The sequence below is a fragment of the Dermatophagoides pteronyssinus genome, unplaced genomic scaffold (genome assembly GCF_027571235.1).
Source record: "Dermatophagoides pteronyssinus isolate colony J.1.1.1.1 unplaced genomic scaffold, Derpt_VIB-CSIC_2022.12 sq0021, whole genome shotgun sequence".
Classification (NCBI taxonomy): Eukaryota; Metazoa; Arthropoda; class Arachnida; order Sarcoptiformes; family Pyroglyphidae; genus Dermatophagoides; species Dermatophagoides pteronyssinus.
The window spans coordinates 27799-39852 of NW_027461545.1; the positions used below are offsets into that span (position 1 = coordinate 27799).

Consider the following 12054-nt stretch of genomic DNA (forward strand, 5'->3'; position numbering starts at 1 on the left):
CCTCAAGTATAAATCATTTGTAGATTTATAAAAAATTTGTAGATCCATTTGTAGATTCGTGAAGAAAAATGAAAATCATCATTGCATTATCGGTGGCCACCATCTTGGTGAGCTTCGTCAACGGCCATGGTCGTTCAAAATCAATCACCACATTTGAACAGTTCAAAGTAAGTTGCCAAAATTGATTGATTGATGGGTAATGTGTGTTGTCATTTTGTGCGAAAATTATTAGCAAACTTTTGGAAAAAAATATGAAAATATCCAACAAGAAATGGAAGCACGAAAAAATTTTCTCGAATCCTTACAATTCGTTCAACAAAACAAAGGAGCTGCCATTAATCATTTATCCGATTTGGTTTGTACATTGAAACTTTGCTAACATCCAAAACCAAATCAATAATCATTTCGGTTTAGTCATTAGAACAATTCGAACAATCCTACATGATGAGTCAGGCAAACATTGCTGCCCGACAATCCAATGCTCAAATGGATTTCTGCGATTTTGAAACTTCGAAAGCTTCCACATCAAAATCATTGGATTTGCGTTCGTTGAATCATTTGACACCAATACGTGATCAAGGTGCATGCGGTTCATGTTGGGCATTTGCCGGTGTAGCTGCTGTTGAATCAGCTTATCTAGCATTCCGCAATCAATCCATTAATTTGGCTGAGCAAGAATTGGTTGATTGTGCAGCCAGACGTGGTTGTCACGGTGATACTATACCAAGAGGTTTGGATTACATTCAACAGAATGGCATTGTCGAAGAACAAGCATATGAGTATAATGCTCGAGTAAGTGGTAACACACACTTTAATTCATCCTGTTAATCACCGTTATTTTGCCTTTAAGGAAAACAATTGCGAACCACCGGAAAATCCAAGACACTCAATCGAGCAATATTGTCAAATTGATCATTCGAATGTTGAATTGATTAAAACAGCATTGGATAAATATAAATCGGCAGTTGCTGTCATAATCAATATCCATAACATTAATGCTTTCCGCCATTACGAGTATGTACAATTTTCATTAACAAACCATGTCTCATTCATTCATCCTCACCATTATTAGTGGAAGTTATGTAATAACAACTGATCGTGGCATTATTCCACATTATCATGCTGTCAATGTTGTCGGTTACGGAACGTCACCCGAAGGTGTTGATTATTGGATTGTACGTAATAGCTGGAGTGATAATTGGGGTGAAAATGGCTATGGATATTTCGAATCCAATGAAAATCTTATGCATTTGGAAGAATATCCTTATGTAGTCATGTCATTGAAATGATGACCAAAACCAAATCTAACTTTATTTTCAAAACAAAAATCAAAAAATCCAATAAAATAATACAAAACAATAACGCCATCTTTTGATGCATTCCTTAATAGTGTGATCGAATTTTCGAATGTTTTCGCAATTTCGAATTTGCTTTTGGTGTGCATTGGCCACATTACAATTCTTGAATTCAGTTTCGTTTGTTTGTTCCACCGCCATCATGATCAATTCACCTTTGTCAGGCTCTACAATTATCAATTCGTCGATAATTTCGGAAAAAGCCAATTCGGCAGATGATTATGTCAATCAAATGTCAAATTTCAATCAACAACAACAACGACAAGTAACATCGTTTAATTCATCATACAACTACTCATCGAAACAGGGAAATTTGCTGAATTTTTGCAGCCGAAATAAAATCGATGTTTATTCATTGGAAAACCGTATCGATTATCATTTATCGCGCATAATGAAAGGTCATCGATTGATTAATTTCAAAAATTCTATCGAGCGTCTGCCGATCGAAAAACGAATCTGTGAATGCATCATTGAAATATTGGTAATGTTCATCAGTGATTCAATGTATTTATTAGCACGATAATCATTTCCATTCGATTTTTAGATGTCGACATTGAATCTCATTGCACGAAAAACACGTATCATCATCAATGCCAAAACAGCCATCGATAGTTTGAAAAAATATTCCGCAGACATTCAACAACAGCATGAAGGAAATTTGAAAGAGTTTGTGGAGAAAATGCGAGAAATTCGTAGCATTTCCATCAATTTGGAACAAATAGTATGGGCACTGAATTCCAACAAAGAACACATCCGATACATTGCCAAGGTATTTCAGATACCCGAACAATATAAACGAAGTGAATTTCAATTGGATCCTAATTCCAATTTCCAACTCAAACAATCCATCATCAATACCGTGCATCAATGTCATGAGGTAATCAATGTTTGTCGAATATTACGTCGACAGATGCAAACAGTTGTCATTGAAAGTTATCTCAAGCATTTTGTCAATTGTATCGAATGAATTATCATTGTTGTTGTCGATGATAAAAACATTTTTCCAAAACAAAAACTAAAAACCAATTTTATTTGGAAAAAATAAACTGAATTTTTATACCAAACAAACTCTATTTTTAATCGTCGAATTTTGCGTGCACGTCGACTTTGAACAAATATATTCGAAAAAAAACCTAAAAAAGGGAGGAATCAAATGTCACGTGACCTCAACTAATATAATGCAAGCTAGCCACGCCTTTTTACTTTTTTGTGCTAAAGTAATATTTACTTTGTTTTTAATTTCTGCTGAATCACACAAATCCTCAGCAATTTTTGTTTCTGTGTTGACTTGTGAGTTTGACAATTTTGTTCATTCAATTTCTTTTTTGATCATTTTGAAATCATCATCGAAAAATGGATCGTCTTTTGCGATTAAGTAGCGGTCTGCAGAATTTAAGTTCTGGTGGTGCTCAAAGTGATGGTCCAGTTGTTGATACAGCTGAGCAGGTATATATTTCATCGCTGGCATTGTTGAAAATGTTGAAACATGGTCGTGCCGGTGTCCCAATGGAAGTTATGGGTCTGATGTTGGGTGAATTTGTCGATGATTATACTGTACGTGTTATCGATGTTTTCGCCATGCCACAGTCTGGAACGGTAAATTATCGATTTGATTTGTTTGGCAATTTTTTAACATGAACAATTGTTTTTTCGAATAGGGTGTAAGTGTTGAAGCAGTCGATCCGGTGTTCCAGGCAAAAATGTTGGACATGTTACGACAAACTGGACGACCTGAGATGGTTGTTGGATGGTATCATTCTCATCCGGGTTTTGGTTGTTGGTTATCCGGGGTCGATATCAATACCCAACAATCATTCGAAGCATTATCTGATCGTGCTGTTGCCGTTGTAATCGATCCCATTCAATCGGTGAAAGGAAAAGTTGTTATCGATGCTTTTCGGTTGATCAATCCAAATACAATGGTACTGGGCCAGGAACCACGACAAACGACATCAAATCTAGGTCATCTGAACAAACCATCCATTCAAGCATTGATACATGGTCTAAACCGACATTATTATTCGATTGCGATCAATTATCGTAAAAATGAATTGGAACAAAAAATGCTGCTAAATTTGCATAAAAAATCCTGGATGGAAGGTTTACAATTGAAAAATTATAAAGACCATTGTTCGATTAATGAATCAACTATCGAACATATGCTGGATTTGGCTAAATTATACAACAAAGCTGTCGAAGAAGAAGATAAACTGACACCACAACAATTGGCAATCAAAAATGTTGGCAAACAAGATCCGAAAAGACATTTGGAAGAAAATGTTGATAAATTGATGACCAATAATATTGTACAATCACTCGGTACAATGCTTTCGGCTGTCGTTTTTGATTAGCTTTGAATTTTTCAAAATAATGTTTCTCACTTTTTTAAACCCTCATTTTTCACCAAATAAAATGTAAAAAATTATTCAATTCATTTTTGTACTGGTATTTATGAACGGTGTTGAATCATTTATTTTTTACCCGCCAAAATACGATTGCCCATATCAGTGGTAGTAGCATTGTTTTCAATACGTGGTGTGTGTTGGTCCCTCTCTCTCTGTGTTTGGCATTGTTCGTTTTGAGAGTTTTAATTTTTTTTGTCTTTTTTTCAAAGCTCTTTAATCATTATTTGCACGTTTTTTTGCTTCAATCTTGGTTTTGTTTTTTATTTTGTTTCATTTTTGGTTTCATCATCATCATTAACATGGCTACTAATTCTGTGGAGACTAATCAACGTAATATTACTGATTTTTTCCCAACAATTTCCAATTCATCGAAACAACGAAAAAGTGTTAAATCATCGTCGATCAACCAGGAAAAATCGAATAATGTTCAGGAAATTATTTCGCTAAAAAAACCAACTCCAAAACGTCGAGCTGCTGCTGCTTCGAATGTAACGACCAAAAGTGTACCAGCATCGAAAAAACTCAAATCTTCAACAACGAAAAATGTGTCCACTAAAACTGAAACAAAAATGGTGCGTCGTGGACGTTGTCCTATTGATTATGGTCCGGCTGCTGCCATCCGGAAACTTGATTTCAAGGATTGTATCGAATCAAATTCAAGTGATCAAAATAACAATGACAATTCATCATCGGAATCCTTTGGTGACTTTCTTAAATCCAAAGGTTTGCAATCGATTACGAAATGCGAATCATCATCAAAAGATGAAAAACCATTGATGAAAGCTGACGATATCAAACAACGACTACAATCATGTAATAATCTTTCCAAACTTAAAGAGCAGTTAGTCAATATTAATAATTGTTCGGAAAAGATACGAAAATTTAAAGAAATGAAAATTAAATATCAACAAAATCTCAACAATGCTAGTAGCTCTAATGCTAAATCATCACCAATCAAATCAAGTCCACGAAAAACTTTTGGATCTCCAATGAAACCAATCATTGCCACAACATCATCATCTCAAATGATAAAACCACGAAATCTTTTCCAGTCACCATTGAAAACACCGACTAAAAATTCCGCCTCGGTCGATGAAACCGATTTAGAACTGCCATTACCCATTGCATTCAAACGTTTAGTGGATATGTTCAAAATTATCGATTATAATTCTTGGCGAATGTTCAAACGACAAGAAGTGTGCACATTTGATAAAATGAAACAATGTATTGAACATTCCACGCATCGTACATTCACATTGGATTCAATGCTCAAAATTCTTACCGTTTTGAAACCAAATCCCAAATTTCGTTTGACATGGGAATTGTATGCCGGCCAATTGAATCTTGTTCTGACGCCTATATATCGAGATGACAATTTAAAATGTCTCAATTCTATTGGAACATTATTGGAGCGCGAAAAAGAATTTTATCGTCTGCTTTTGGAATTGACGCGTGTTGAACATTTAAAATTTCTTTCGCAGATGAAATTAAATCTCACTGCAGATGATCACATTTATCGTTGGCATCCAATGTTTGCATTGGATTCTGTTTCGGATATTAAACCCGATTATACGTTGTTACCGATGAAACCGAAAATTGGTAAAAATTCATCCGCAACCACGACCAATAAAAAATCGACAACAATTCTTGATTATTTCGGACCAAAAACTGATTCAGTTGCCAAAATCGACGATAATAATAATGATAATAACAGTGATACAAATGGTAATAAGGATGGTGATACACCGCTACATACGAATAAAATCCAATCAGGGTTGCTTAAAGGAATATCCGCCGATTTATTGAATAAAGTTCGTGCAAAGGAAGCCGCCAAACTAGCCAGGTTAATGCGTCGACCGCCTGAAATTGATCGTGAAATACGTACACTATCGAATTTGATAGATATTTCACGAATTATTTATGATTGTTTTGTTGGATCTCCATGGCAACGATCCATAGAAAAAGATGATCTTATCGAGCGAATATCCACAAGTGTTCCAATGTCTGCGTTAGAATCACGTCGTCATTTGGAATATTTATCTCGATTCGAATTGGACGCAGTCGGCTCGAAATGGATAAAAATTATTCAATTGCAGAATTCAAAGCAATATGTTCAAATTGATTGCAGATATTCAATACCCGAATTATGTTCAGCATTTCGTCGACAAATGCAAAAATTGCAACCAAATTGATTGATCTTTTTTTAGTTTTTCGTTAAAGTTTCATTCTTTCACTTCTTTTTTTCGATTCATCACTACTTTATTTTGAAAAAACAACTTTGTCATTTTTTTTTATTTTTCAATCAAAAAGCTTAAATTAATTAAAATAATAATTAAAAAACAAACAAAAAAAATTTACAAACATGCAAGTCAATAAATATTTTTTCTTATTAAAATTAACAAAATAAACTTATCATCATTATTCATTATTCATTCATTTTTTTCAATTTTTTCTTGGACGAATAACGGTAATGTGGTCCAAGTGAACGTCTCTCCCAAAAATTGCGCATCATACGCCAATCATAATTGTTTTCATCAATCGATATGGATGTTGATGATTGGCCATGATTACTATCATCGTAATCATAATCTAGCGATGGTGAACGTGGTTTGGTTAGCTGATGATGAGGATTATGGTTATGGAATGGTAAATCATCATCATCATTACAATGTTTATGTTTGTTCACATTGACAATGCATTTATCATCATTCTGATGGTTAAATATCTGTTTCGATATTGGCTTCAATATGATACGTTCGTGTATTGGTTGTCCATTTTGATCATGAATGAAAAATTCAAATGATTTTTGATCATTTTCATCGTGAACAACATCGATTCGTAATTTGCTACCACTATTGTCGCCATTATCATCATCATTGTTACCATTGTTGGGCATGTTTTCCTTATCATCATTTTTATCGATCGACGTTGAATCATCAAATGATACAGATTTCTGCGATTTTAAATCATTGTTCTCATTGATTTTATTTGAAGCAAATACTGTTGAGATATCATTCAATGTTTGTTCATTGTCATTATCATTTGCACAACAACTAGATTGATCGGATGATGACGATAATAATTCTTCTTGTACATCTGATAATGAATCAAATGCTGTTTGGTAGTTTAGTTGTGGACTTTCCAATGTCCAAGATTCTTCACATGAACGATATTCGTCATCTGTTTTCATACTTTCATCTTCGTCATCGTTTGATTGTGCAATGTTGTTTGCAACATTTGTATCCGGTTGTTGCTCATCATCATCATCAATAATACTATTAAACAGGATGTCGCTATCATCATTGATAATACGTGGATCGATTCGAGCTTCCTCACATAATCTATCAATTAAATGATCGATGGTATTGATTGAAAGTGAATCAATGTTATCAATATTCAATTCATTCATGTTCGGAAAATTATGATCGATATTCATCACCGTTTCTTGATCATCATCGACAAAATTGATTGATTTTTCATTGACATCCATATCGATGATATCCGATTGATTGGATAAATATTTTGGCTGAATGTCTGCTGAAACATTATTATCCTCATCATTATTATTATTTGTTTTTGAATAATTTTTTTCCTGTAAAAATTTTCTTCGAAATCGATGTGACTGCAATTCGAATTGTTGGATGGAATTTTCCATTTGGATCATATCATTCACAATACGTTTATGTTGTTGTTTTATTATGGAAAATTTTTCCAGTAATTTTTCAAATTCCGAACGAATTCGATCATCATCATTATGGTGATCAATTTCTTCCTGGTCGATAATCATCATCATCATTACAATTAGTGGTTGATACTTGGTTCGGAATGAATTGAATGGTTTCATTGATTAATCGACCAATCAAAGAGATCTTTTCTTTTGATTACGTTGTTAGACGATGACAGAAAAATCAGTGTTATCAAAAATAAATGACGAAACTAAAGAAAAGAAAGAAAAAATGATGACCTTCACATCACATTTAATTAAATTTTTGATTAAAAAACAATAGAATGATGGTGAAATCAATTTATCTCTAAATAAAATAAAAATCCAGATAAATAAGATGAATTTCAATTGATCAATCAATCCATTTTTTGACAAAAAAATTTCAACAAGGAACACTCTTTTTCTCTGGCGATATCAAATTACAATTGATAAATATGACAATTGACGCCCTGACGACGACGACGACCGATAATCACTTCGTCAATATAACAGAACCCTTGGCTTTTATTTAGCTGTAGGATCAATAGACCAACAATAGTCACCACCACACACAATTATCAAATAAAACTAGCAGCTATGTTGGTTGATTGAATGGTGTGATAGTTGGTAATAAATTGTTCCATCATCATTTTGTGGTTTGGTTTTTTAGCATAGCATCATCATCAAAACATAATAATAATGTCACCAGCAATCTTATGGTTAACATTTTTTTTTGCAGAGATGATTTTCCAAACAAACCATGATAGTAACGATTGACAACAACACACACTCAGAATTGAAACAATTTTTATATGATGCATTTGATTTGATTTGTTGTTGTTGTTTGAAGAAGAAAAAAAATCGCAACGGAAATTTAATTTTCTTTATTGGATACATTCTAAATCCTCATCATCAGACACAGAAAAAATTGTTCCTCAACAACAGTGGATGTCCAATGAAGAAAAAATCAAACAGGAAAACATTGATGACAACAGGTTGATTGGTGGATATATAGAGTGTAACCATGAGGAACATATCACCGGTTCAAAATGATAACGTAACATTTTTGTTTTTGTTTATCTGTGTTGCTATGTGCGACCATGACGGAGATTTGATAATGTTGACTTTTGAGCAAATCTTTTTCGGCTGAATCTTATATTATGATAATAACAACGGAATTGAATTTGAATAAAATTATCATTTTCAAACAAAGCCAGAACAGCAAACCTTACTTACCTAGATTGTTTGATGATGAACATGATTAGTATAGAAAACAGAAGCAGAAGTTATTTGTTGTTGTCATCTTGTTCGAAGATATGATTATGATGAATGCAAATCAGTCATGATAATCTTGATCATAATCATTATCATCATGGTTGGATGATTTTTTTGTTCATTACCCCAACCTGTTCTAATTATCAAATCATCATCATTTTTTCGGTTAATGATGTTTTTCGAAACACAAAACGTTCGAATTTAGGATTTTTTCTGTTTGATTGAATTGATTGATTAATTATATTTGATCTTCATGCTTCAATCATAAAAAGCATTATAGGGGTTTCACACTACAGCAATATTTCATGAAATATATACACGAAAATATTTCAGCCCATAAGGTTGAAATGGACTGAAATATTGCATTTGAAATATTTCATTCACATTGCTGCTAGTGTGAAACCCCTATTATGAAAAATTATGAAAAATTCATAACTTTGAAATCAGTTTAGATTTTCTGCATTGTCATTCATTCATTTCATTCGTCTGCCATTTGTTGATTCGGATAAAACTCTCTCTCTCACCTAACTCTCCAACTGGATGATAATATCATCAATCAATCACAGCAACGGTAATGAAACAAACAAAAAAAGGAAATCTTTTTTTAGCCATTTCTGTTCGAACGCAAAAAACAGCCTCAAAATTGAATCACTAGATGTCTGTACAAATTATGTAACATTGTTTATGAGCACCATTGTTATTTATACAAGAATGGCCCGAGCCTTTTTTTGTTCATCAAAATTCGAGCGGCTTTTCAGGCATTTTTTCTGCATTTTCAATATTTTCGTTATTTTTTTTCTCAAAAACATCGACATCGACCATCAATCGCTAATCAAAAATGGATGCTGAATCAAACTCCAAAATTGATATGTCATTGGATGAAATCATTCGTTTGGATAGAACAAAGAAATTTGCAGGTGGTGGACGTATGAATAATAATCGAAATAATCGGAATAATTATAATCATAATCAACGTTATAATAATTATCGATCATTCAATAATGGACGTTATAATCGAAATACCATGATACCTAGGCGACAATCCAATTTTCAACAACAATCCAATCGGCCAAGATCAATAAATTTTAATCGAAATTCCTCATATCAATCGGCTACATTACATATATCGAATTTAGCGCCAAATGTTACTACTGAAGATCTGAATGAATTGTTCATGTCATTTGGCAATGTAAATCGGGCATTTGTGCACTATGATCAACATGGTACCAGTCTTGGTACCGGTGAAGTTGAATTCGAACGTCGTGATGAAGCCATTGCTGCACGTAACAAATTGAATGGTGTGCCATTGGATGGCAAACCATTACATATAACTATGATTAATTCACAAGTTGAAGATTCGTTTACATCGTTTTTACGATCGAAAACATCATCATCTCGTCAATCATCGAATAATCGTGCTAATAATTATTCACATCAACAACAACCACGACGACGTTTCAATAATAATAACAACAACAATCATAATAATAATCATCGAAATAAAAACATTTCAGCTGATGATCTTGATCGTGATCTTGATGAATGGCGGCAGGCAAATTCGGATGACAATAAAATTGTTAATGATAATGTTCTGGCCGAAACGGACGAAATGATCGATGATATGATGATATGATCAGGAACAAACAAACAAACATCATTCTAAACCAAAAATCAATTGATCTGCTTTTTTCAAAAAATTTCATTCATTATTAATCATTCATAATATACCTAATTTTTTTCGAAATAAAATTTTGACATTTTTCCTCGTCGAGTTCGATCGTTACTCGATAGAGGGCGACACAAAAATGGAATGACTTTATTATTGAATAACATCTGATTATTTTTTGTTTCAGTGTTCCAGATTTTGGAGAATGTTGCAACCAGAAAAAACATGGATAAACTTGATGAATATGTTAGTGTTGCCATCGATTTGGCTAAACAAGCTGGACAAATGATTCTGGAATGGCATCGTAAAGGTTCATTTGAAGTGAATATTAAATCGAGTGAAAGAGATTTAGTCACCGAAGCTGACATTCAAATTGAACGCTTTATATTTGATTCATTAAAACAACGTTATCCCGATCATAAATTTATCGGAGAAGAAAGTGTTGCTGGTTCGCAAAACACTTTGACAACGAATGAGCCAACATGGATTGTTGATCCAATCGATGGGACAATGAATTTTGCGCATTTTTCCCCTTGGTGTTCAGTATCGATTGGTTTGGCAATTGAGAAGCAATTAGTATTGGGCGTTATTGATTGTCCACATTTGCGACGAACATACAGTGCTATCAAAAATGGTGGTGCTTATTGTAATGGTCGTCCGATACGGGTATCATCAATCCGGACGGTGGAAAAAGCTTTGATAGAAAGCGATTTACCAATTGGTTCAAAGCAACATTCAGGTTCTGCTCGTCAGTTATTCGATGCTATTCATTGGAAATGTCAAGGATTTCGTTCGGTTGGATCATGTTGTGTTAGTTTGTGTTTGGTTGCTGACGGTTCAGCTGACTGTTATTTTATGATGGGCTTAAAAATCTGGGACATGGCAGCCGGTTATGTTATCATTACGGAAGCCGGTGGTTTTATTTGCAATATTAATGGCCAGGATTTTGATCCTAATCAAGGAAAATTAATTGCTGCCAGTAATCCGGATCTAGCTAAAGAAATTGCCAATCGTATTCGATATTCTAAACAACAATCAAATTAAAATCAAATTAATAAAGTATTTAAACACCCAAAACGGCTTTTTTTAATTTATTTCACTTTTTTCCTTGTTTTCCCAAAATTACAACCAAACTGAATGCTTTTTTCGGTTCAATTTCAATTCCAATCTCGAATCTTCTTGATTCAAAGATTCTTCTTTTATATATTTGTTCGGATGACTTTTAAATTAAACTTGTTTTTTTGTTCGATGAAAGTGATTCCAATCGAATCGAATCTAATCATGATGATGATGATGACGAAAATGAACTTTTTCAATTTTTTTTTGTTTTTCATTGTGATGCTATTGAAAAAAAGTTTATGATGTAAATATCTCTTGGGATATTTCTTCGTTTTCGGAAAATTTTCTTCTGGCTTCTTCGTTTTTCTGTTGGTCAAAAATAGAATTGACAATTTTGTTTGCATTTGCGCTTGGTTGGTCAGGTTGGTTGGTTGACGTTGGCGTTTCCGAATCGAAAAACGAAAAAACAAACTTTAAGATGGTCATTGAGATTTTATTTTTATTTTTTACTTTACTTTATTTGTTCAGCTTTTTTGTTGTTGAACAAAAGAATTAAAAAGTTTGAATGAAATTTTGCCTGAAAAAAGGAAA

At 33.3% G+C, this 12054-nt stretch overlaps 7 protein-coding genes across 8 annotated transcripts; 6 read left to right on the forward strand and 1 right to left on the reverse strand.

The window, feature by feature from the left end:
• The first annotated feature begins 1 nt into the window (after position 1).
• Positions 2-1362, forward strand: LOC113796986 (peptidase 1). Its single transcript, XM_027347289.2, has 5 exons — positions 2-167; positions 233-355; positions 415-792; positions 851-1014; positions 1073-1362. Exons 1-5 carry the CDS (start codon positions 69-71, stop codon positions 1287-1289), a joined length of 981 nt encoding a protein of 326 aa, XP_027203090.2. The 5' UTR covers positions 2-68; the 3' UTR covers positions 1290-1362.
• Positions 1363-1388: 26 nt separating this feature from the next.
• LOC113796989 (uncharacterized) lies at positions 1389-2400 on the forward strand. Its single transcript, XM_027347291.2, has 2 exons — positions 1389-1836; positions 1900-2400. Exons 1-2 carry the CDS (start codon positions 1408-1410, stop codon positions 2320-2322), a joined length of 852 nt encoding a protein of 283 aa, XP_027203092.2. The 5' UTR covers positions 1389-1407; the 3' UTR covers positions 2323-2400.
• Positions 2401-2592: 192 nt separating this feature from the next.
• Positions 2593-3785, forward strand: Rpn11 (regulatory particle non-ATPase 11). Its single transcript, XM_027347288.2, has 2 exons — positions 2593-2951; positions 3014-3785. Exons 1-2 carry the CDS (start codon positions 2709-2711, stop codon positions 3704-3706), a joined length of 936 nt encoding a protein of 311 aa, XP_027203089.1. The 5' UTR covers positions 2593-2708; the 3' UTR covers positions 3707-3785.
• Positions 3786-3955: 170 nt separating this feature from the next.
• On the forward strand, positions 3956-6064 carry dup (chromatin licensing and DNA replication factor double parked). Its single transcript, XM_027347306.2, has one exon. It carries the CDS (start codon positions 4060-4062, stop codon positions 5950-5952), a length of 1893 nt encoding a protein of 630 aa, XP_027203107.2. The 5' UTR covers positions 3956-4059; the 3' UTR covers positions 5953-6064.
• Positions 6065-6129: 65 nt separating this feature from the next.
• On the reverse strand, positions 6130-8966 carry LOC142645764 (uncharacterized). Of its 2 annotated transcripts, none has more exons than XM_075822892.1 (3): positions 8700-8966; positions 7908-8615; positions 6130-7696 (listed from the first exon to the last, which is right to left on the reverse strand). In XM_075822892.1, the coding sequence occupies exon 3, from the start codon at positions 7602-7604 to the stop codon at positions 6186-6188; it is 1419 nt and encodes a 472-aa protein (XP_075679007.1). In that variant the 5' UTR covers positions 7605-7696; positions 7908-8615; positions 8700-8966; the 3' UTR covers positions 6130-6185. The 2 variants fall into 2 exon arrangements, with proteins under 2 accessions (XP_075679007.1, XP_075679006.1); XM_075822891.1 differs by having other exon boundaries at positions 6130-7724.
• A 266-nt stretch (positions 8967-9232) lies between these two features.
• On the forward strand, positions 9233-10509 carry LOC113797005 (uncharacterized). The gene has a single exon (XM_027347308.2). It carries the CDS (start codon positions 9577-9579, stop codon positions 10369-10371), a length of 795 nt encoding a protein of 264 aa, XP_027203109.2. The 5' UTR covers positions 9233-9576; the 3' UTR covers positions 10372-10509.
• A 38-nt stretch (positions 10510-10547) lies between these two features.
• Positions 10548-11481, forward strand: LOC113797004 (inositol monophosphatase 1-like). Its single transcript, XM_027347307.2, has one exon. It carries the CDS (start codon positions 10630-10632, stop codon positions 11446-11448), a length of 819 nt encoding a protein of 272 aa, XP_027203108.2. The 5' UTR covers positions 10548-10629; the 3' UTR covers positions 11449-11481.
• Positions 11482-12054: the final 573 nt, after the last annotated feature.

What these genes read in the sequence shown, in the direction of transcription:
- LOC113796986 (XM_027347289.2), top strand. Translation starts at nt 69, where the DNA reads ATGAAAATCATCATTGCATTATCGGTGGCCACCATCTTGGTGAGCTTC. An exon ending in CATATGAGTATAATGCTCGA is followed by an intron (nt 793 to 850) that starts GTAAGTGGTAAC and finishes TTTGCCTTTAAG; the next exon opens with GAAAACAATTGCGAACCACC. An exon ending in AATGCTTTCCGCCATTACGA is followed by an intron (nt 1,015 to 1,072) that starts GTATGTACAATT and finishes CACCATTATTAG; the next exon opens with TGGAAGTTATGTAATAACAA.
- LOC113796989 (XM_027347291.2), top strand. Translation starts at nt 1,408, where the DNA reads ATGTTTTCGCAATTTCGAATTTGCTTTTGGTGTGCATTGGCCACATTA. An exon ending in AATGCATCATTGAAATATTG is followed by an intron (nt 1,837 to 1,899) that starts GTAATGTTCATC and finishes TTCGATTTTTAG; the next exon opens with ATGTCGACATTGAATCTCAT.
- Rpn11 (XM_027347288.2), top strand. Translation starts at nt 2,709, where the DNA reads ATGGATCGTCTTTTGCGATTAAGTAGCGGTCTGCAGAATTTAAGTTCT. An exon ending in CCATGCCACAGTCTGGAACG is followed by an intron (nt 2,952 to 3,013) that starts GTAAATTATCGA and finishes TTTTTCGAATAG; the next exon opens with GGTGTAAGTGTTGAAGCAGT.
- dup (XM_027347306.2), top strand. Translation starts at nt 4,060, where the DNA reads ATGGCTACTAATTCTGTGGAGACTAATCAACGTAATATTACTGATTTT.
- LOC142645764 (XM_075822892.1), bottom strand. Translation starts at nt 7,604, where the DNA reads ATGAAACCATTCAATTCATTCCGAACCAAGTATCAACCACTAATTGTA.
- LOC113797005 (XM_027347308.2), top strand. Translation starts at nt 9,577, where the DNA reads ATGGATGCTGAATCAAACTCCAAAATTGATATGTCATTGGATGAAATC.
- LOC113797004 (XM_027347307.2), top strand. Translation starts at nt 10,630, where the DNA reads ATGGATAAACTTGATGAATATGTTAGTGTTGCCATCGATTTGGCTAAA.